The 23079-nt window shown below is 40.4% G+C and overlaps 1 protein-coding gene across 1 annotated transcript in view; it reads left to right on the top strand.

The window, feature by feature from the left end:
* The window catches only part of tmprss3a (transmembrane serine protease 3a), a 90930-nt gene that overhangs the window by 29636 nt on the left and 38215 nt on the right, over positions 1–23079 (top strand). Inside the window, exons 5-9 of the mRNA XM_035945743.2 lie at positions 129–245; positions 1225–1348; positions 4747–4866; positions 7473–7519; positions 19005–19170. Coding sequence (XP_035801636.1) covers positions 129–245; positions 1225–1348; positions 4747–4866; positions 7473–7519; positions 19005–19170 — 574 coding nt within the window. The remainder of the gene's footprint in view (positions 1–128; positions 246–1224; positions 1349–4746; positions 4867–7472; positions 7520–19004; positions 19171–23079) is intronic.

Below are 23079 nucleotides of genomic sequence, written 5' to 3'. Positions count from 1 at the left end.
TACTATCTTCTGTATCATATCTTGTTTGTTCTTAAATATGGTTTAAATAGAACTGAACCACACAATCTACCTTCACTGCTGTCAGTTTCAAGAACCACACATGATTTCAGTCTCATCCCTATCTACAGTCGGTCTGAGCTGTGTGGGGAAGTTTCGTTGTGGCTCATCATCTCAGTGCATCAGCACTTTGGCTCAGTGTGATGGAGTGGTGCACTGTGACAATGAGGAGGACGAGCTCGGTTGCGGTGAGACACGCACAAACACTCACATATAGTACATAGGACTACATTTGTATTTGTTCGTTTTAAAAGCAAATGGTTAAAGTTAAAACTGCAGGAGAGAGAAATGTGGTAAAAGAAAAAATGCCAGAATTTCCAGAGTCTTCCTGCTGCAGTTCTTTCCTCCGCCCTCTCTATTCTAAGCCCCTCCCACCAGACACGTACAGGTATATGCTCACACTTGAAACACAAAAATCATCAAGCTACAACTCATCATTTATTTGTTCCTTCACTAAGATTTAAACCCCATTCTCTTAAGTGAGAGTTATCTGTGTGTCTGATTGCCCCACTACATCCTGTTTCCCCTCTTCCCCCCCTGTTTCCTGCAGAGCAGGTAAGAGAGTACTCTTACCTGCTCTGAGTGAAAAGCCCTGTGATTGGCTGAAGTCAGCTTGACCAAGAAAAAGGAATTTGGAGTACTGGAACTGATGGACTGACCAAGTCAAAGTCCAAACTTGAATCCTATTAAACAGATCTGGGATTTATTGAATTCAAATATAGATCACACAAAAGTTTCATCCAAAGCAAGTCTCTGAGAACAGCTAGAAAATATTTGGAATTCAATAACAAAAGAGACTGTTAAAAAAGTACATTAAAAACAATGCCAGCAAGAATGTAAGCTGTTATCAGGGCCAAAGAAGGTCATACAAAATATTACAATTTTTGGTTAACATATGTGGATAAGAACTATTTACATGTTAAAGTTTGTTATTTGCCTAATAAATAACATTTTTTTTTGTTTGAAACAAGTTTTTGACAGATTTCTAAAATATTTGTGTTTTCTCATTATAACATATGATCTAATAAAGTAATTAAGTGCTGTGTGTCAGCAACCAGCAATGTCAAAACAACACTACTATTGGTGTTGATTCCGAAATACACTTGTACTGATACTGACACATGTATCAACATACTCACCATCTCTATGTCTTTGTGTGTGTGTCAGTGCGTCTGAGTGGTAGAAGTTCAGTCTTGCAGGTTCAAAGAAAGGGAGAATGGAAGACGGTTTGCTCAGAAGACTGGAACAACTGGTTGGGCATCTCTGCCTGCAAGCAGCTGGGATACTCCAGGTTTTGGCCCAAATGTTGGATTCTTTTGTGCTGTTAATGTTAATGGTGTGATGGTCAATTTCTCGACCATGTCCCTTTTTAGTTCATCTTGCCTTGATCTGGTTTCTTTAACATTGGTCAGAAGGTTATGATAGCTCTGAAAAGTTGGCTGTCCTGTATGATGTTCCAACACATTGGTCCAGAACTAGTAACAGTACTATGCAAAAAATATTAAGCACTGAAACTAAAATGACTATTAAATAGTTTCTGTTTATCAGTAAATTTCATACAAAAGGCAGTATAAAAAAAGAACTACATCCAATCAGTACTTGGTGTGAGCAGCCTTTACATTTAAAACAGCATCAGTTCTCTGTGCATCTGTACACAGCTTTTTAAGCAGGTAGGTTAAGCATCTTGGAGAACTTAAATAAGTTCTCCAAGAACTCAATAAAGAAACAAATTCAAGAATAAAATGTTTTTGTTAACATTGGGGTTTCAGTGCTGGAGTCCCACTGCTGCTCTGACTATTTCCTATAGTTTATCTGTCAGACTTAGTCAGGTCTTGTCCTCACTAAAACAGAAATTTAGCAAACCTAAACATTTCTTCAACATTTAGGCCTTTCATTCACATGTAAATAGCACTTTAGATCATCTAAACAAAATTTTTTCAAACAGCTCCTGAAGTGACTGTTTTTAAATACCTGGTTTGTGTATATCTGTGTGGACATGTCAAATGGAGAGTTAGGGAACAATTAATATTTGTTTTGCAATCCATGCATGCCCATTGCTGTCATTAGCAAGTTTTTTGTTTTCTAAAAACAATTCCCCTAGGTTGGGGACAGTCATGGTTTGGTTAAAATACAGTCATGGAAAAAGTTATTAGACCGCCCTTGTTTTCTTCAATTTCTTGTTCATTTTAATGCCTGGTACCACTAAAGGTATATTAGCTGAAGAATACGATGAACGTGACGAAAAATGCAGCTGATTACATAATACTTTATGTCATATTTGACATGCTTAAACTTAATTGTATTCCCAGGGTATATATGAGGCCATTTGATTGTCATAAGCAGCACTGCACATGCAAAGACGTAGAGTGGTTTCTTGGTTTCATTCAAGCCGTAGCACAACTCAGAAGTTGTCAGCTCTCACATAATGCCTAAACAAAAGAATTATGTGAAGCTGCAAAGGCAGCCATCTTGACAATGCTGGAAATTGGCATGAGTGAGAGACAGGTAGCAAAAAAACTGAAGATCTCCAAGACAGCCATTTATTACACCAAGAAAAAACAAGCCAAATATGGTACTACCAAATTGCTAGCTGGTTGCGGCAGGAAACATCTTTCTACCCCACGAGATAACTGTGCACTCATCCATTCCTGTGTCAGGATTCATCATCAGACCTCCAGGCACCTTAAAAATGAGTGGGCACTGTCGAGAAATGTGACTTATTCGGCAAGGACAGTTTGAAACCAGCTTCTTGAAACTGGTCTGAAGTCACACAGGGCACAGAAGAAGCCTTTCATCAATGAAAGGCAGAGGAGAGCCTGGTTACTCTTTGCTGGGGATCACAAGGATTGGACTGTTGATGATTGTGCTAAGGTTCTCTTCAGTGATGAATCCAATTTTCAGCTGATGCGCCCTCAGCCAACTTACTAACCAGTAAGTAAGGCATCTCCAGGCTTCCAGGAGGAAGCCTGGAGAACCTACAAACCCGGCTGTCTTGCCCCTACAGTAAATCATGGGGGTAGATCAGTGATCATCTGGGTATGTTTCAGTATGGGTGGAACAGCACAAATCCAATTATGTGAAGGGCGAATGAACAAGATCATGTACAGGGCTACTCTTGAAAACAGTTATCTTCCATCAGCTAGAAAACTCTTTCCTGCCTCGAATGACTGGATTTTCCAACAAGACAATGCCCCTTGCCACACGGCAAGGTCAGTTGATGCCTGGATGGAGAACCAGAACATTCAAACCATGATTTGGCCTTCTCAATCACCAGATCTAAATCCAATTGAAAACCTGTCGAAAATCATCAAATGCAAAATGGAGAACCACAAGGCCAAAAACAAAGCAAATTTGTTTGAATTTGTGCAACAGGAATGGGCTGCTATGACAGCAAAACAATGTCAGAAGCTGGTGGAGAGCATGCCAAGATGCATGGCTGCAGTCATCAAAAACAATGGCTCTGCAATCAAGTACTAACTCCTGTGTGTATAACGTGACTAAAACAGACAGAAAACATGGAATGCCTAAAAGCACAATTTTTGGCAGTACAATGCCATAGCTATTGATGTAAGAACTTAAATGATTTTGGTTATTATCAAGAAAACCATGGAAAATGGCTAGATATCAGCTCTTAAATTAAACTCCTATGAGCTATGTTTGTTGTTATCATTATATTTGTCCAAACAAATGTGCCTTTAGTTGTACCAGGCATTAAAATGAGCAAGAAGTTGAAGAAAATAAGAGTGGTCTAATAATTTTTTCCATGACTGTAAGTATTTTCTTAAGTTTAAGGACCTTTGTCATCACAATTGCACAAATAAGCATGCAGTTCATGTTTCTGAACAGTCATGGTTAAAAGGAACAACATGAAGTACTGGTTCTAAAAAAGGAAATTAACTAATTTCACTGTCAAGAAGTTGGTTGACGTGTCCATCCACCCTGACTCTCTACACTGACTTTGCGGCTTCATAGGTACATCACCTGAATTTTGTTTTTGTTATAATTAGTACAGCCACTAGAGGGTGAAAGCATGCCTGTTGCACATGACAGCTATAGATCACTTTAATATAAAACACATCCAGTTTGAATAACAGATCTGTGGTGAAAAGGCTTATCAGATAGCAATACACTGTATAGTGATTTATACTACTACATAGGAATTGTAAAGGTTATTAGAGAGTCTGACAGAGACTGGCAGATAGGGCAAACTTAGGTAAACTTCAGTGAAACTCACTGAAGATGAAAACACAGGAGGTGCTGCCAGGTTCTACCTGGTGAATTACAGCAAAAGATGACTCAACAGAAGTAAAATGGCCATGTAAAATCTAAAGGGAAAAACCTAAGGTAACGGAAGAATGCAAAGATGTAAGTTGGCAAGCAGGGAGTGAGGCAGGAGCACATACTGTTGAACACAGGAATTGACAACTGACAGGGGAACACACAGGGTATCCACAGAAAACTCATTAATAAACAAGACATAGAACTAATGAGGGGGGAGCAAACAGTTTAAGAGTCACACAAGGTAAGAAGTAATAAATAACATAGGAGCTAACTAAAAGGGAGGGAAATGCAGAGGGAGACGGGAACACAGGAGACGTGGAGAGGGGGGAGAGATGCACTTAGAAACAGGAGAAGAACAAAAAGAAAATAAATATTGTCCTAGTATTTTAATAACTGGTGTCTTGTCAGATATGTGGAGTCCTTCTTCATCTCCCTGACATCTATTGAGCAGGACCTTCAGACCACCCTGGTGTCCATCAACCAAAGCCAGTCACAGGTCATTAAGCTCCAGAATGCCGCAACCTTCAGGTACAGTGTATTTCCCCATTTGAATAAATGAGAAATTATGCAAACTAACAATGCTAATAGCCAGTGACATTGAGAAGCACAGAAATAATCCGAACCTGCTTGATTTGAATGTATATAACATTGTCTAATTCTTTTCAGCAGTCGACTCAACTCTTTTCCCATTTGCAATATACAAATAACATTCAAGTTAATAGATTTATTTTTCTTTTTGCCCTAAAAATTTTACACAAGTAACATCCACAAAGTTATCATAGTAAGTTAAGTTGAAATGGGTGTTTTGTTCTTTTGGTGGCCTCAAAAAGCACCATGAGTCCATTCCAAGCTCAACAAAGAGACGAAAAGGCAACACAAATGTGAACTTTACTGTTAGCTTTATCAGAGGTGTTTTCAGACATCATGTTTCAGTTTTGAAAGAGAAAAGACTTCGAGAAAACAAACTAATTGTTTTGTCAAATATACGTCTTGTTAACCATATAACCTGCAATAAAAAGTAGTTTACAGCTGCTTCCCTGAGCTTTTCTATAGCCTAATTCAGACATGCACTCCATTCTGTAAATCTGACAGGAACTGAATGTGAGGGCTTCCTTACTGAATGAACACAGTGCTCATTGTTCCATATAAGTTGCAATTGAAGTCTTACAAGTTCTGACCTAGTAACGTTTCAACACGACACAGGTCTTAACTGTCCCCAGTCACATTAATGGTTAGGCACACACAAGCAACTGTACTTCAGGCTGTGTGAAATGATTTAGTGAAGGCTTTTTCCACATTTCAGCATCAATGCTGGTCAAAAAAACATCACAGAAAGCAAAAGACACAGTTTACTGCCAAAATCGCAACACACTTGTATTGTTTACTTTATACTACAATTGAAAATCTATTGAGCTGCAAGTAAAATTAGAAAATTTCTGAAGAAATTTTGGGTGTGCCGATGCAGCTTCTGTCAGTTCAAATGTCTTTCTATAATTATACATAAGGTATCATTTATATAAGTGCATTTTATTCTGAAAAGCTACCATATTTCAGAGTAACTTGTAAGTCTTTTGTAACATTTCAGAACTTTTGTGTGGATATTTTATTCTGAAAAGCTAGCATATTTCAGAGTAACTTGTAAGTCTTTTGTAACATTTCAGAACTTTTGTGTGGATAGTGTAGTGTACCTCAATGCGTCCTGTTAATCTTTGTTAGCTACCTGAGGGATTTTCCTTTGAAAAGCCAACATACATGAACCCCCTTCTGTTGTCTTGTCTTGTTTCTTTTTAACCCCTTGACGCCTATGGTCACAAATTCACAACATGCCACTTCCATTCAGGCTGCAGCCGAGATAGTGTATCCATTCCCCCAATGCTGGTTTGTGCATATTCAATACATACCTTTGAGCAAATTCCACACGGAAGCCCTTGGAAGTGAACAAGAGGTCTTCTAGCTGTGAGGCATCACTACTAACCACCGATCACTATTTTAAATTAAATATGTGTAATTATAAATTATCCCAGACATAGAGATGGATTCAATCCAGGTAATGCTCTATTGGAACATGGCGCACTTTTCTTCACCTCAGTCAGGTGAGTTGTCACACACAAAGTTACAGTTTCTAATCTACAGTTCAATCATTTGCTATATAGCGTCTGTCCACAGATTGAGTCCTGAACTCCATCACAGCTGTCAGAATATTTTATTGTATTGTTGGTAAAGAAGCTGTTAGGTTATTATGACAAATGGACAGAATTTTCAGTTTTTAAGAAATCATAGATTAACTAGGCTGTTTTGTATAGTCCAATAAGCTGCTATTACTTCAGTTACTTTAGATTTAGTCTATGGTTTCATTGCGTTATTATGTATTATACATCACTTGGTGTATTGTCCAATTTCACATGTATGACAAATCTTGCATGTCTGTCACTGTGAATGAATCTTTGAGGAGTTTTAACAGGAAAGTGACCTATGTGTGAATGACAGAATGTTGTAACTTGGTATGTATCCTATGTCTAAAAGGGGCTAATGAGAATCATAAAGAGTTGTAGAACAGCTTCTATATGGGACAGCCTCAATGGAATCTAGTCATCAGATGAATAATGTGAAGTCACAATCTTGCTAGGTGGCGCCTAAGTGAAAGGTGGGGTACACTGGACAGATTGCCAGTCCATCACCAAACTAATGCCATGAGACATACAGCCAGTCACATCCACATACATCTCACACCTACAACCAGACAGCCAGAATCACCAATTTATCTACCATGCATATATTCAGACTACAGAAAGAACATGCAAACTCTACACAGAAAGATGCAAACAGGGCAGCAGGTTAAAACCCAGAATCTAATGTATGGCGACAGTGATAGCCACTTGATCACCATGTCACCCTTCATAACTGTAGTACTTGAATTAAACGTTTGCTGTCAGATATCTTCACTGACTTGGAGTAAGTGTTATTCAATATGTATTTGAACCAATCTAAGAAATATTCTTCTACATGTCAATATTTTGTGTGCTGCATTTTATTATCTAGAAAGTCACAAAAAAATCAATACGTTAACTTGTAGTATTTGTCCATGTTTGCTGAGCTTTTCTGTGATTTTATGTTCACCTCCTGTGTCACCACAGTAAGACTCAGTGCAGCTCAGGGTTGGTGACCACTCTGAAATGTTTGGGTAAGAAAACAGACTATAACATGATCATTGAACTTTTTTCTGCAGATTTAACCCCTTAACGCCTATTGTCGTGAATTCGCAACATACCACTTTCATTCAAACTGCAGCTGAGATAGTATATCCATTCCCCTAATGCCGGTTTGTGCATATTCAATACTTACCTTGGAACCTTTTTCAAGCACTAGTTTCTCGTAGGACCAGTCGGAGTGGGACCTAATTATTATGTATCTGTTATTATTATTATATTTCTGTTCTATGTGTAATAGATAAACTAACAATCTCTACTTATTTTAGCATCAGCTGGAAAGCAAAAGCACACAATTTTTTTTTATTTAATTGTAAATAAATTCAGGCGTCAAGGGGTTAATATGGAATGAGAAGATCACATGTGCTGTGGTTTGTGAAGATGTGTTTGCATGACTTGGGGTGTGACTTTGGTGTGCATGTAGTTTTGCCCACCCGGACAAGTAGTCTGTATGTGCAAATGAGCCTATTAAGTACAGATTGACAACTGTATTTCATGATATTTGTATGAAGCACAGTTTGAACTGAAAAAGCAAATAAGAGTTTCATGCAATTATTCTGTTACATATGGCCGACAAATTAAAGGACAAAGCAACATGAACTTTCTTAGTAAGGTTCTTCACTAAGTGCTACCAAAACAGCATCAGTGCTCCTAGGCATCGATTCTATCTGGGCAATTTTGAACCTGTGACATTGTCCTCTTCATCTGAAATTAAACCAACCATGTGCAACCTTGATATCATTATTACCAAATTTCTTAAAGAGCTTATTGACACAGTTGGGCTCAATGTTTGAATGATTATTAACAGCCCCTCATCAAAAGGTACTTGTGTTCCAACCGCTTTTGAAGATATCTAACCTTGATCCTTAATCATTTTAGGCCAATTTCTAAAGTTCATTAGGGTCCGAGCACCGATGGTGCGGAGGACCCTATTGAAACCCTAGGGTTTATCCATCCATTCTCTATACACCGCTTAATCCTCATTAGGGTCACAGGGGGGGCTGGAGTCTATCCCAGCTGACTCGGGTGAAGGCAGGGGACACCCTGGACAGGTCGCCAGTCTATCACAGGGCTGCATATACAGACAAACAATCACACTCACATTCACTCCTACGGGCAATTTAGAATAATCAATTAACCTTAGCATATTTTTGGAAGTGGGAGGAAGCCAGAGCACCCAGAGAAAACCCATGCATGCACAGGGAGAACATGCAAACTCCATGCAGAAAGATCCCAGGAAAGCCAGGAAGCGAACCGGGGATCTTCTTGCTGCAAGGCAAAAGTGCTAACCAGTATGCCACTGTGCAGCCCATAGGGTTTATTAGGACCCGAGCACCGACGGTGCGGAAGACCCTATTGAAACCCTAGGGTTTATTGGGGTTCGAGCACCGAATGGTGTGAAGACCCTATTGGAACCCTAGGGTTTGCTCCACAAAACTGCATTTTTGAGGGCCTAAACATGCTGAAAAACTCATGGAAATTTGCACAAACACCACAACTGGTGAAAATTTTGATATTTTATAGGAACTGTGGAGGTGTGTTGTAAAATGGCTTCATAGTGCCCCCTACAATTTCCCATGGGCAGCACGTTTCACCTACAGCTACCAAATTTGGTACACATATGCAGCACATCAGGCTGAACAAAAAAGTCAGTGACAGCCATATTTCCAACCCAACAGGAAATTAGCTATTTTGGTTGAATGTAAGACTTTGGGCCATTTTAAATTTTTTTCTAGAGCGAACTCCAATTCACCTCAATTTCGGCCAGTGCATACAGCAGCCTTAGTGATCAAAAATTATTAAAATGTTCCTCCAAAGTCAAAGGGTGTGTCCGTGGCAGTCTCTGGAATTTTGATCCTTCACCATGAAACATCAGGTGCTGTGTAAATGCCCTGAACATGCTCCAATCATGCCTGAAACTTTACATGCATGATCAGAGTGCTGCCCTGATCACATCCATAGGATGAAATATGTTCACAGTAAGAGCGCCGCCTGCTGGCAACCTGAAGTGTCATGTTTTACACTTTGATGTACTATTCTTAGCCTGTTGGCCAGATTCACCTCAAATGTGGTGACATAAGCCTAAACATGTTGAAGATGATTCCCAGGGAAAATGGTGACTTGTCATCAAAAGGTGTGTCTGTGGCAGCGCAATGAATTTTGATGTCTCGCCATGACTACTAAAATGTTTATATCTCAGCAAATCCCAATCCTATCTGCCCAAAACTCCATGTGCTGGACACCAGGCCCAGACTGAGGACATCCACTCTCAAAAATTTAGAAAAGTCATAGCGCCACCTATTGGTAACAACAAGTTTAGAAATTACATTTGCATGCACCATTGCTTCAAACTTTGTCATATCATTCTGGAAATTTATCAGCTCACTCTTCACCCGTTGACAATGCTACAGTGTGAAGATTTTGACTTTTGATACAATGCTGTTGCCATATCAACGCATTGTTGCCATGACAAACAACATACTTTTTGACAGGTTAGAAATGCTGAAAACTTCACCAAAATTACCACACACATCACAGTCGACTCAAGGAAGGACACTGTATGCATCTCGGCACTGCATGTGCTATAACGCCCCCTGCAACAACTTTAATAAACAGCCCCAGCAGCACGTTTCACCTACGTCCACAAAATTTGGGAGGCATATGTAGCATGTCAGGATGCACAAAAAAGCCTCTCGGAGCCATACCCTAAACCCAACAGGAAGCCCTCCATTTTGAATTAACTGGACAATTTTTGCTAATTTTTTTTCATTTTTGAGACCGAACTCCTCCTAGGGGTTAACTCAAAGAGACCTCAAATTTGGCCAGTATAGAAAACATGACATCATGATCAAAAGTTTTCAAAAGGTTCCTCAAACGCCAAAAGGCGTGGCCATGGCGGCCCCTGAAAATTTGATCATTGGCCATAAAACAGGAAATACTTTTTGACACAATAGAAATGCTTGGAAATTCACCAAAATTGCCACACACATCACAATTGGATAAAGGAAGGACACTGTATGCATCTCAGCACTGCATGTGCTATAGCGCCCCCTGTAGCATTATTAATAAATTTCCCCCGCAGCCCATTTCCCCTACATGCACGATATTTGGTGTTCATTTGTAGCACATCAGGGTGAACAAAAAAGTTCGGGGGGCCGAAAACCTAAACCCAACATGAAGTCCGCCATTCTAGATTGTGAGATTTTTGATAATTTTCGCCATTTTCAGTGGTTAACCACTCAAAGGGGATAACACCAAGAGACCTCAAATTTGACCAGTACATATAACAGGTCATAATGATGACAACTTCTCAAAATCATCTGCATCAGTCAAAGGGCATGGCCATGGTGACCCCCGAACTTTGATGCTTCGCCATGAAACATCAACGTCTGCCCCCACAGCAACTTTCCCCGATGTCTATGAAATTTGGCATGCATATGTAGCACATTAGGATGAATAAAAAAGCCTCTTGAACCCATACTCTAAACTCAACAGGAGGTCCGCCATTTTGAATTAGATGTCAGATTTTGGCTGTTTTTTTTTCATTTTCAGTGATTTATTCCTCACAGGTTGTAGCTCTAAAAGACCTCAAATTTGAACAGTATATACAGCACGACATTAGGATGAGAATTTGTCAAAATCGCACACAACAGTCAAAGGGCGTGGCCATGGTGGCTGACTGAACTTTGATGCTTCACCATGAAAGAGTGCTGTGTAAATCCCCTGTACATGCTGCAATCTTCCTTAGACTTTACATGTGTGATCAGAGTCTGGTCCTGATGAATACCATAGACCAATATAAAGTCACAATGATAGTGCCACCTGGTGGATGGACAGAAAGTGCTGCATAAACAGCCTGTACATTGTCCAATATGCCTGAAATTTGACCTGTGTGCTCAGAATCCAGCGCTTGTCACATGGGCGGAAATACACTCTCAGTCGCAGCATCGCCTGATGGACATGCTTGGGGTCACCGACCAGCAAGAATGCGAGGACCCGTTCAGCGCTGCTTGCAGCTTTAATTAGGGTCCATTGTAATGCAAGGAATTATTATTATTATTAAGGTCCGAGCACCAGCGGTGCAAAGACCCTATTGTAATGCAAGGAATTTTTATTATTATTAGGGTCCAAGCACTGACGGTGCAGAGGACCCTATTGTAATGCAAGGAATTATTATTATTATTATTATTATTATTATTATTATTATTATTATTATTATTATTATTATTATTATTATTATTATTACTATTATTACTGTTATTATTATTATTATTATTATTATTATTATTATTATTATTATTATTATTATTCTTTCTTTGTCGGACGGGGAAATCACATTGTTGGCGGCCTTAACGTACTTGAAAACGCGTGAAACTTTGCACACACATCAGGACCGGTGAAAAATTTGATATTTTATGGGACTTGTGCTTATGTGTGCCAAAATGGTTCCATAGCGCCCCCTACAAAATTGAAAATGTGGCATTAGCCAACACGCAGGATGTTTCATCTACAGCTACAAAATTTTGTAGGCATATGCAGCACATCAGGAAACGCAAACAAGTCAATCACGGCCATACTGTAAACCCAACAGGAAGTCGGCCATCTCGAATTAACTGTGAAAATTTTGTGATGAACTCTTCCTCGGGGATAAGTCCAAGAGATGTCAAATTTGGCCAGCATATGCAACAGTCCTTCCTAATGAAAAGTTAGCAAAGTTTTTTTTAGTCAAAGGATGTGGCCATGGCAGCACCCAAAAATATTGATCCTTTGCCATGAAACAGGAAGTGCTGTCTAACTCTGCTGAACATGCTCTAATCTGAATGAAACTTTACATGCATGATCAGAGTCCTGCCCTAAGGACATTCATATGGTAACATACATTCACAGTCATTGTCTTTGATTGTGGTATCAGGAATTTGATATTTTGTACACTTTCATGTGCTATTGCCAGCCCGTTGGCCAAATTCACCTCAAATGTGGTGACATAAGCCTGAACACATTGATGATGATGTACAGAGAAAATGGGGACTCGTCATGAAAGGGCGTGTTTGTGGCGGCGTGTTGAACTTTGATGTTTTGCCATGAAAATTGAATTATTTATATCTCAGCTGCACATGACTCAGTCTGGCCCAAACTTCACATGCACTATGGCTACAAACGTTGTGATATAATGCTTTAAACTTGTCAGCCAAGTCTTCACCTCTTGACAATCCCACATTGTGAAGGCTTTGACATTTCATGGAACGCTGTTGCCGTAGCAACCAAATATTGCGTGACAATTAAAGTACTTTTTTGACAGCTCAGGCATACTCCATTACTCACCAAAATTACCACACACATCACCATCGGCGAATGGAAGGACACTGTATGGATATCAATGCTGCATGTGCTATAGCGCCCCTACAGCATTTTCAAAAAACAGCCCTTGCAGTGTGTTTAACCTACATCCAAGAAATTTGGGAGGCCTATAGAGTACATCAGGACACACAAAAAAGCCTCTTGGAGCCATCCCCTAAACCCAACAGGAAGTGCGCCATCTTGGATTAATTGTGAGATTTTTGATGACTTTTGTCATTTTCGAGAGCAGACCGGTCCACACAGCAGGACTTGGTGATGAAAAGTCATATAAGTTAGAAGCCAAATGGTGTGGCCATGGCGGCCTTCAGAATGTGAATGCTTCGCCATGAAACATAAACTGCTGTGTAACTATCTTCTGCATGCTCCAATCTGCCTCAAATTTTACATATTTAATCACAGCCCTGCCCCTGATGACATTGACATGCTGATATACAGCCGCAGTGATCATGCCACCTGGTGGATGGACAGGAAAGACTGTATAACTACCCTGTACTTGCTCAAATCTGCCTGAAACTTTACATGTGTTATCAGAGTCTGGTCCTGATGACATACATAGACAAATATACAGTCATAGCGCCACCTAGTGGATGGACAGGAAGTGTTGCATAACTAGCCTGTGCATGCTCCAATCTGCCTGAAACTTTACATGTGTGATCAGAGTCCAACCCTCATTGCATCCACTGAATGAAATACACTCTCGGTCGCAGCGCCACCTGGTGGACATGCTTGGATTCGCCGACTAGCAAGGATGCGAGGACCCGTTCAACACTGCTTGCAGCTTTAATTCTTTTTGTTTTAGAAAACTGGTTTATTCTCAACTTTTAGTGTTTATGTGTCATAATAGCATACTTTAGAAGTTTTAGTTAAGTTTTAGATCTTTACATGGCACACAAACTGCCCAGATCATGCCATTTTATTTAAACTTATGGAAAACAGGGTAGGTGTCATTGCACTGTACCTTCTTTTTGTATTCCAACCTTTACAAAGAGCCTGCTTCATAAGGAATTACTCGTCTGCAGCTTACATTACCTGTTGCAAGCCACAAGGTTACATTTTTAGTCCCATTTTATCTTCTATTTCGGTTTCCACTTGGACAAATTATGCAACATCACTACATATGTTTTTGCTGCTATGCAGCTGGCATACAGGTGCCTTCTACTGATACCTGGTGTCCTAAAAACGTTGCTGTTTTAGACTGTCTCTGTGAAGTTAACTGCTGAATGGCAGATTTTTTTCCTGAGTTCACTAACTCCAAATCACATATCATATTATCCAGTCCTACAAACCTTAATAGTCTGTGCGAGAGCAGCATTGGTCCCTTGTCTGATAATGTGAAGCCAGTCTGAAAAAAATGTAGGAGTGCTAATTGATTAAGATCTACAGCTTATTTCACAGATCAAAAGGATGTTCAATCCTGCATCCTTCTGTTTAGGGCCCTCTTTAGAAATAAGTCAATTCTCTCTGACCTGGAAAAAGGCAGCTCTCTGATTATGGGTGAGTTGAAATGTGAAAAAAGTGAAGTATTCATGAGAAGTCACATAACATATAAACCAAAAAAAAAAGTCAACAAGTGACAATTTTGGAACAATATATAGTTGCATTTTGCAATAAAACAAAACAAAACAGGTAATTTTTGAATAGGACTTCACAGTGACTCAGTGGTTAGCACTGTCACCTCACAGGTAGAAGATCCCTGGTTCACATCCCGGCATGGGCCGGGTTAGGGTTAGGGTTATGCCGAATTACTGGAGTAATTTGGCCTGATATGTTTGAAACCTGGGAGAACAGGAAATTTGCATGTTCTCCCTGTGCATGTGTGGGTTTTCTCCAGGCTTCTTCCCATAGTTCAAAGACATGCTGAGGTTAACTGGTAATTCTAAATTGTCTGTCGGTGTAAATGTGAGTGTGCTTGTTTGTCTCTATACGTACCACTGTGATAGACTGGTGACCTGTCCAGGGTGAACCCTGCCTTCACCATCAGCCATCATCAGCAGGCCTGCATGCTGATAATTTGGTTTAATATTCACAAGTTTTAAATGCTCACTCTGCCAATTTTACTAGTACATATAAAGATTTATGACTTCTACTCAGCATGTGAAAATCATATTATTTCCTTTCTGAAGAACCATGTCAAGCCTGAAAAATAACCCTGTCATTAAATTTATCTTTGCCCCCACACAGATGAGTGTGGGTGTGAGATATGAGGAAGAAGAGGCTTTACGTTGCATATGATTCACTTTGTAAATGATAGACTACTCAGGATGCCGTGGCCTCTGATACCCTGATGGACTTGATAATTCATTTTCAATGTCAGGCAACAGCAAAATTGCCAGTCCAAAAAGAATGAGCATTGATAAAAAGTAGTAAATAAATATTGGCCAGTATTGGTAATTGGGGTTTCATTCATTCACATATAATAGACCTTTTTTACTTTCATTTAAAAAAAAAAAAATAGCAGGAAAATCCAGAGAATTCTGTCAAAAAAGCTAACACAGACACATTGCCTTTCTTGTATGCATGTCAATCATGCACACTGTTCTGTGTTGGTAAAGGCCCACACTGAGCCAGGAAATCCTTGCTAAGTAATTTAAGAAATAACATTTAATGAAACTAATACATCCCTCAAAGCAATATATTGGACTCACATTTATACTACAGTTCAAAAGTTTTAGAATATCACAATTTTTCCAGTTTTTTGTTGGAAATTATGCATGTTAATGTCTCATTGTACTCTGAAATGAAAGCATAGAACAAATAAACAAATTAAGTAAAAAAAAAACAATCTAGAAACCAAAATATATTCTAAACTTTTGACTCATCAAAGTAGCCACCTTTGACAGATATAACAGCTGAATATACTCGTGGCATTCTTTCCACAATGGAAATCAAATATTCTTCAGAAAGTTCTTCCCAACTCAGTTGCAGAAGTTCCCATAAATGTGTGGCACTTGTAGGTTGCTTTGTTTTCACTCTTCTGTCCAACCAAACCAGCCCATTGGGGTTTAAGTCTGAAGATTGTGCTGGCCACTCCATGCTTTAAAGCTTACCATCTTGTTCTTTTTTGCCTAAGGTACTTTTGGCATAAGGTTTTGGGTTCATTATCTTTCTGTAGGATGAACCCATGACTAACTAGGCGCATACCAGAGGATACTGCATGGCGCTGCAGAATGCTGTGGTAGCCGTTTTGGTTCAAGGTACCTCTCACTCTGTCACCGACCCTGGATGCAGCAAAACAGCCCCAGACCATCATGTTTCTTCCTCCATGTTTGACAGTGGATGTCACACACTGAGGAACCATCCTTTCACCTACTCGATGGCGTACAAAAATCCTGTGTGATGAACCAAAGTTTTCAAATATTGTTTCATCAGTCCACAATACCTTCTTCCAGTCTTCAGTAGTCCATTGGCAGTTTTTCATGGCACAGGCAAGCCTCCTTTTCTTATTCTGACATCTTAGCAATGGCTTTCTTGCTGCAACTCCACCTGTCAAGCCTGCAACTCCAAGTCTTCTCTTCACAGAAGAAACTGAGACTTGCTTACTACGACCACTATTAAGCTGTGCTTGAAGCTGTTGTCCTGTGACCTATCACACAAGCTGTTGACTCTCAGACACTTGTCTTCTGATTCTGTTGTGGCTTTGGGCCTTCCAGACCTCTTCCTGTCAGAGCTTCCTCCAATTTCTGAGTGCCTTTAGCTGGTGAAGAAAACTACTCACGGACACTTTGACTTTCTTCGCAATTTCTCTTTAGGAAAGACCGACATTGTAAGTGTTATGATGGTCTGTCTGCCTTTTCCTCTCTGCTTTTATAGCAACACACTACTTTCTGCAGAACAATACTGTTCAAATAATGCTCTGGAGGGTATGGTGCCACAGTGTGTTCCAACACTACACTAGGATGTAAAGGACAATGATTTGCCCTTTTTGGATTGTGAGGTCCACATAGAAAAGGACAGAAGTCTGAGTGTTGGAGTATACAGGAAACCAACACACACGGACCAGTACCTGCTTTTTGACTCTCACCATCCACTGGAGAACAAGCTAGGGGTCATCAGGACCCTGCAACACAGGGCCGACAAGTTACCCACCAGTACCCAAGGCCAGGAAAAAGAACACAAACACCTGAAAGGGGCACTGAAAACTTGTGGATATCCTGACTGGACCTTTGTGAAGGCTCACACAAGATCCGGAAAGAACAACCCAGTGAGAACTGAAGAGAAGGAGAACAGGCGAAACAACATAGTGATCCTGTATGTGTCTGGACTGTCTAAAAAAACTGAGGAGGATCTTCAACAAACACCAGATCCCTGTCTTTTTTAAGCCAAATAACACCCCCAGACAAAGACTGGTCCACCCAAAAGACCCCACACCACACAGTCAGAAGAGCAACCTGGTGTATGCAGTTAAATGCAGCGAGGAATGCTCAGATCTCTACATAGGGGAAACCAAACAGCCACTTAACAAGTGTATGGCTCAACACAGAAGAGCCAGTTCCTCAGGACAGGATTCGGCGGTCTTCCTTCACCTCAAGGAAGAGGGACACTCATTTCAGGACACCGATGTTCAGATTTTGGACAGGGAGGACAGGTGGTTTGAGAGAGGCGTGAAAGAAGCCATCCATGTCAAAATGGAGAAGCCATCTCTGAACGGGGGGGTGGTCTGCGACATCATCTTTCGCCAATTTACAATCAAGTCTTTTCAAAACTCCCTAAAAGAACTACTCAGCAGAATGACTCAGGTGAGGTGGCTCATGCTAACGACCACCATTAGCATACGAGGCTCGGTGAAACTCGCATTTCAACGACCCCCTTTGTCACTCCCTGGCTCCCAACGACCATCGTTGAGGAGCCAGACGGGCCTTGGCAATGGTCGTCGGAATGTGAATAACACTGACCACACCTCACAGATGTTATAAGCTGAGGCAACATCAACCACCACCAGAACTGAAGAAGCCTCTTGGATGAGAGGTGAAACGTCTTCAAGGAACCTTCTTAAAGTCCAGTTGGATTGATTTAAACAACTTTGGATAACCATGACCCGGATGAATGAGAAACTACACAGACATCTTGGCTGCTTGTGGTTCATGTTTGCACCTGGGTTTTTTAAGTCGCCATGACATTCCCCAACACCAATGGCCTCCCTCAAACAGGAGAATGCATCCTGCCACACAGCAAGAACTGCTCAGGAATGGTTCAAGAAACAACAAAACCATTGTCCAAAAAAATCAAAACTATTGTCAAATCCTCCAAACTCACACACACAAACAGATCCCAATCTGATAAAGCATCCAACAATAAAAACCTTGCAGTTTTAAAGTCAAGTGTTGAACTTGGTGGGAAAGAAAGCAGCTAAAAAACAATTTTGTCAATATAAGGCCTTAACCTTCTTTAGTAGTTTTTGCCACACTACAGGGATTTGCTAAATTGCATTAAATGACATAGGGACAAATAAATAAATGGAACTACTCTTAAAAAATTGGCTCCTAGCTGTCAAGTTGATCTAGCACTCCAGGAGTTCATAAGGAACACTGGAGTAGAAAATGGACCTTTCTCAAATGGATATTTCTGAAAGGATTCTATTGTCTGTTGAGAAGGAAACAATAGCAATAAACGTATTCAATAAGATGTTTATTGAGGAAGCTAATATTTTAATTCTTTGAATAACCCACTGAGAATATGTAAGCAATATTTTAACAAGTTGACTTCTCTCTGCTTAAAATGTTTGGTTTTTTTCTTTTTTACACATTATGCAAGAAGATTGTCAGGACCATTTTCCTATACTTTTCTTTCCTGGACTGTACTTGGAAAAACAATACTTGGAGTGATTTATTTGTTTTTTTCCTCTGGAAAAACAAGACAGGGAGGAATTCTCTATTGTCTTGTTTTGCCAGTTCCAGTATCACTATTACAAGTTAGCTGTTCCAGTAGTTACGTGATAAATTGCTGGCTGTATTTCAAAGTATTACCAAACTGAATGTGAAAAAGGATCTGGTCAGAGAGAATTCTATAAGCTGTGGGATAGTTGGTTTTGACTGATATCAGTTTGTGTAAGCTGGTGTTGACATTGTGAAATTGCTAAGTTATGACCCATATGTCTGTCCTCAGAGTGTGGATCTAGGCCACAGTACAACGCTCGTATTGTTGGAGGTAACATCTCCAAACCTGGTCAGTTCCCCTGGCAGGTCAGCCTCCACTACAAGAGCGAACACCTATGTGGTGGCTCCATCATAACATCCCGCTGGATCCTCACTGCAGCACACTGTGTGTATGGGTGAGTCAGAAAATCAGACTCCGATAATCTACACACTACATAACCACCCAGAAGTGAGGACAGATGGACAAAACCAACTTAGACTGTATATAAATAAGGACTGTCAGCAATGTTACTCATTGGTTTTCTGTGCAGCAGTTTTAAAGCTCAGTGTGGTGGCTCAGACTGTCACCATCCTGGCAGTGCCTGACTCCTCCAACTCCTAGCTAATTTAAAAATGAGCAAAAAGGTAGAACACTGCGTGAAGCTGAGGAGGGCCATGTAAACATCTCTGAGCCATGGACTGTCCTGTGACAGCACCCACCTGTCAGTCAAAGCAGCACAGTTCTTAATTATAAATAACTCTAAACCTTACTACAATTTAAACAAGTGAGTTAAGTAACAAACTGTTGTCAGGTTTGTCAAGTTAGCTATAGAGACCAAAACCGTTATTCATACCAGACTGTAAACATATTTACTTCTGCTGTTAGGTTGATTGACCAGACTGTAATAATCCCGAAAATTCTGCTGGCAGATATTGCGCAGGTATAAAAAAAGACATAACATAAGAAATTGAGTGCCTAAAATGTTAAAAAGCAATAAGATATAAGTACGATACATTACTGAAGTTGCTGAAATAAGTGAGCTACAATAAGGCTAGAATAGATAAGTAAAATTTAATGCTGGCAGTTATATAGGGGTAATAAGTAATATCACATGATCATGAAAAAAAATGTAATAAAATATTGTCTTGCATCCAAAAAATGAAATAAAAATGTCCATTAAAGAATGCGTGGCTTCTGGCTGCTCTGACGTGCCCTTGTACTCCGTCGTGGCAAAAATAACACCAATAGAGTCTATATTTCTATATTTACAAAACGCAGTTGTCCACACTCATAATTATGAATGGATATATCAAATTTATTTACCGTCTGGAGTTCACCAATATCAACAAAGTGCAATGTCTTCCCAACAGTTCACGTCTTCGTCACGCTCAAAAACAATAGACCTCCCATATGCGCCACACCTGTGTTAATTAGTGTGGCCTTTAAATAAACAGGTATCTAGATCACAGCACTACTTAGTGGTTGCTGATTGAAATGGCTCCAACAGTGAGTTTTTGTGTGTGTGTGTGTGTGTGTGTGTGTGTGTGTGTGTGTGTGTGTGTGTGTGTGTGTGTGTGTGTGTGTGTGTGTGTGTGTGTGTGTGTGTGTGTGGGTGTGTGTGTGGGTGTGTGTGTGTGTGTGGGTGTATGTGTGTGTGTGTTGTTGTTGTTCTTCAGAGAACACAATACCAACACTGAAGCAGAACTATGAAAACAATTAAACAAAATACAAGACACACAAATAAGAGAGGAAGCTCACATACCTGATGAAAATAAAGTAATTTTGGTACAGCAACCACGAGGTGTCACGCTCGCTGCTCTAAAGAAGAGAAGAAAACGTACTGGGAAACCACGCACCCTCACCAGCTAGCCTAAGGTCCTCACTAGCTTGCTGTATTCTACAACTAAAAATAACAACATAAAATTCAGACATTAAACTAAATAAATCAGAAATAATAAAACAAGCCTTAAACCACATTCAAACGTGTTTTGCCTGGATCTAAAGCTACAAATGGAAAGCGCTGTCTGTTCACTCACCCATTCCTATCAGATTCACAGACCGTCTGAAGCAGTGTTGCCAACTCCTCAGTAAGGAAAGTAGCTATTGGCTGTCCTGTAAGTCACTAGAAGTCACTAAATGACGTCATCGCCTAATTTGCGTAATTTCCTGTTTGCATGTAATTGTAATCAACGTTGTAGGAGAGAGGAATAACATTGTGGGAGAGACAAAAAGTGAGTATAAAACACCCAAAATATGTTTTGAAACTAGAGGCTAAATGCAGTGATTTATTTTAGTGTTACATTAAAGAAACATTTTCATTTATATCCCGCTCTGTAAGCCAGGACGGGATCTGCATGCGTGATTCAGCTGCCGTCTGGCTGTGGAGTGACGTGGGTCTCCTCTAATCAGACAGTGGGACTGCTGTGGGGTTACTAGACTGACCGCCTGCGCTTTGTGAAGGGGAGGAGCTCACAGCAGCACCTGCTGCTCGTTGAGGACAGTCACTACAGAACGATCCGAGCTTTCATGTCAGTCTCCAAAACGCCAGAAAAAGTCGCTAGATTTGTCGCTTGTCGCTTTTGTCAAAAAAAGTCGCCAGGAGGCTTTGGAAAGTCGCCAGATTTTGCGAGAAATTCACCAAGTTGGCAACACTGGTCTGAAGAAAGGAGCACGAACAGAGAGGAAGTGACATCACAAAAGGGTAAAGGTCACAGAAATATTGCGAGAGTAAAAGTTGCAAAGTCAAAATAAAATAAAGCTCCTCAAGAAACATTAATAAATAAATACACAATGACAATGATATCCTGAGCAAAATAATCAATTAACAATGTAAACACAAACAATGGGGGATTTTAGGTGAAATTACTCATTTGTGTACACACCTGTTACATAAGCTCATCAGTGTCCTCCCCATGTGTCTTGCGAAGAACATCTCAGTCTGGCACCTCAAATCATGCTGCAAAGTCTCTACAGCATGTGACTACATCCGAAAAGTTCTGGTAATCACTGGTTGCAGCTGGACAACAGGAATGTAGATGGGCTTAAAGTGAACCAGGTTGTGATCTGACTGCTCAGAGGCTGGAGAGCTATGGAATTGTATGCTCCCTTAACAAGAGCCTACAGGAGGCCCAGTGTTTTGTTGTCCCTTCACTGTGTGAAGGTGGGCGTAGCTCATTTAAGAGTGATGTGATTAAAATCCCCAGAGATGGCTATGAAGGCACTGGAGTGAAGTGTTTGTAGTGATGCAGTCACAGAGTTGATGACATCAGTAGCCCATGATGCACTGGCTGCGGGAGCAATGTAAACAACTATGACAGTAGTCTGAGAAAACTCTCTACGAAAGTAATATGGACGAATAGTTACCATTAGCAGTTCAATGTCTGGGCAGCACACACATCCCTTCACAGTAACGCATCTGGGGTTGCATCACTTGTTCACGTAGAGAGCAACTCTCCTCTTCTTGCTACTCTCACTGCAACTCCTGTCCCTCTTCACCAACTGTGTAGCCATGTCTCCGTGAAACATATAACAGAGCCCTCATGAAACACACTGTCACTCCTCATTAGTGATGTTAGCTCATCCATCTTCTTCTCCAAAGACCTTACATTCCCCATTATTTGCCATTGCCTCCTTCCGGCCCTGCAGGCCCCGTATCTCCTTCTCAGCTCTGTGGGGATTTTGTGCCTCAGGCAGCACACTGTTGGAGGCTCATCACCTGGTCCCTGGTGTAAACAATAGAACGCTGCATCTCTACCACCAAGACAGGAAGCTGACGTGAAAAAGTACTCTGGAAGTGACAGAAGGCTGATTCTATTAGATAAATAGCAACAAATTCAGCAGTCAGAGCAGGATATGGTGGGGCAATGGGTACGGCAGAGGACTTTCACACATTCAATATTGAGGGGAGCATAAATGTCTCAACCTAATTGTATGACAAACCATTTAATAGTTGAGCATTGTGAACATCTTAACCAAATGTTGTGACAGTCCATGCAATAGTTGTGAAGACAGTACACTAAATGCCAGAAATGTCAATGTCATGGTGGAAAAGAGACTGGGGACCTTTATTGTCTGTGCCAAATTTCATAGAAAAACCATGTAGTTTTCTGGACGGAAGTGGTGTGTAAATTATCATAGACTGATTGTGTTGGTGTCTGACTAATCTAAGTTGTTTAGAGCCTAACAGGATTTCTCACTACTGAAGTAAAACTACCTTTTCCTATGTTTGTTTAGTGCAATTCCGTGTGAATCAACTGGTGAATAAGAAGGTATCATGTAGCCAGATTAAAACAACTGCTACATAGACACCAACAGTTCATCATGC

This window comes from Amphiprion ocellaris, chromosome 11 (genome assembly GCF_022539595.1).
Source record: "Amphiprion ocellaris isolate individual 3 ecotype Okinawa chromosome 11, ASM2253959v1, whole genome shotgun sequence".
NCBI lineage: Eukaryota > Metazoa > Chordata > Actinopteri > Pomacentridae > Amphiprion > Amphiprion ocellaris.
The sequence above is the reverse complement of the archived record's forward strand: the minus strand, read 5'-3'. Positions and strand labels throughout refer to the sequence as shown.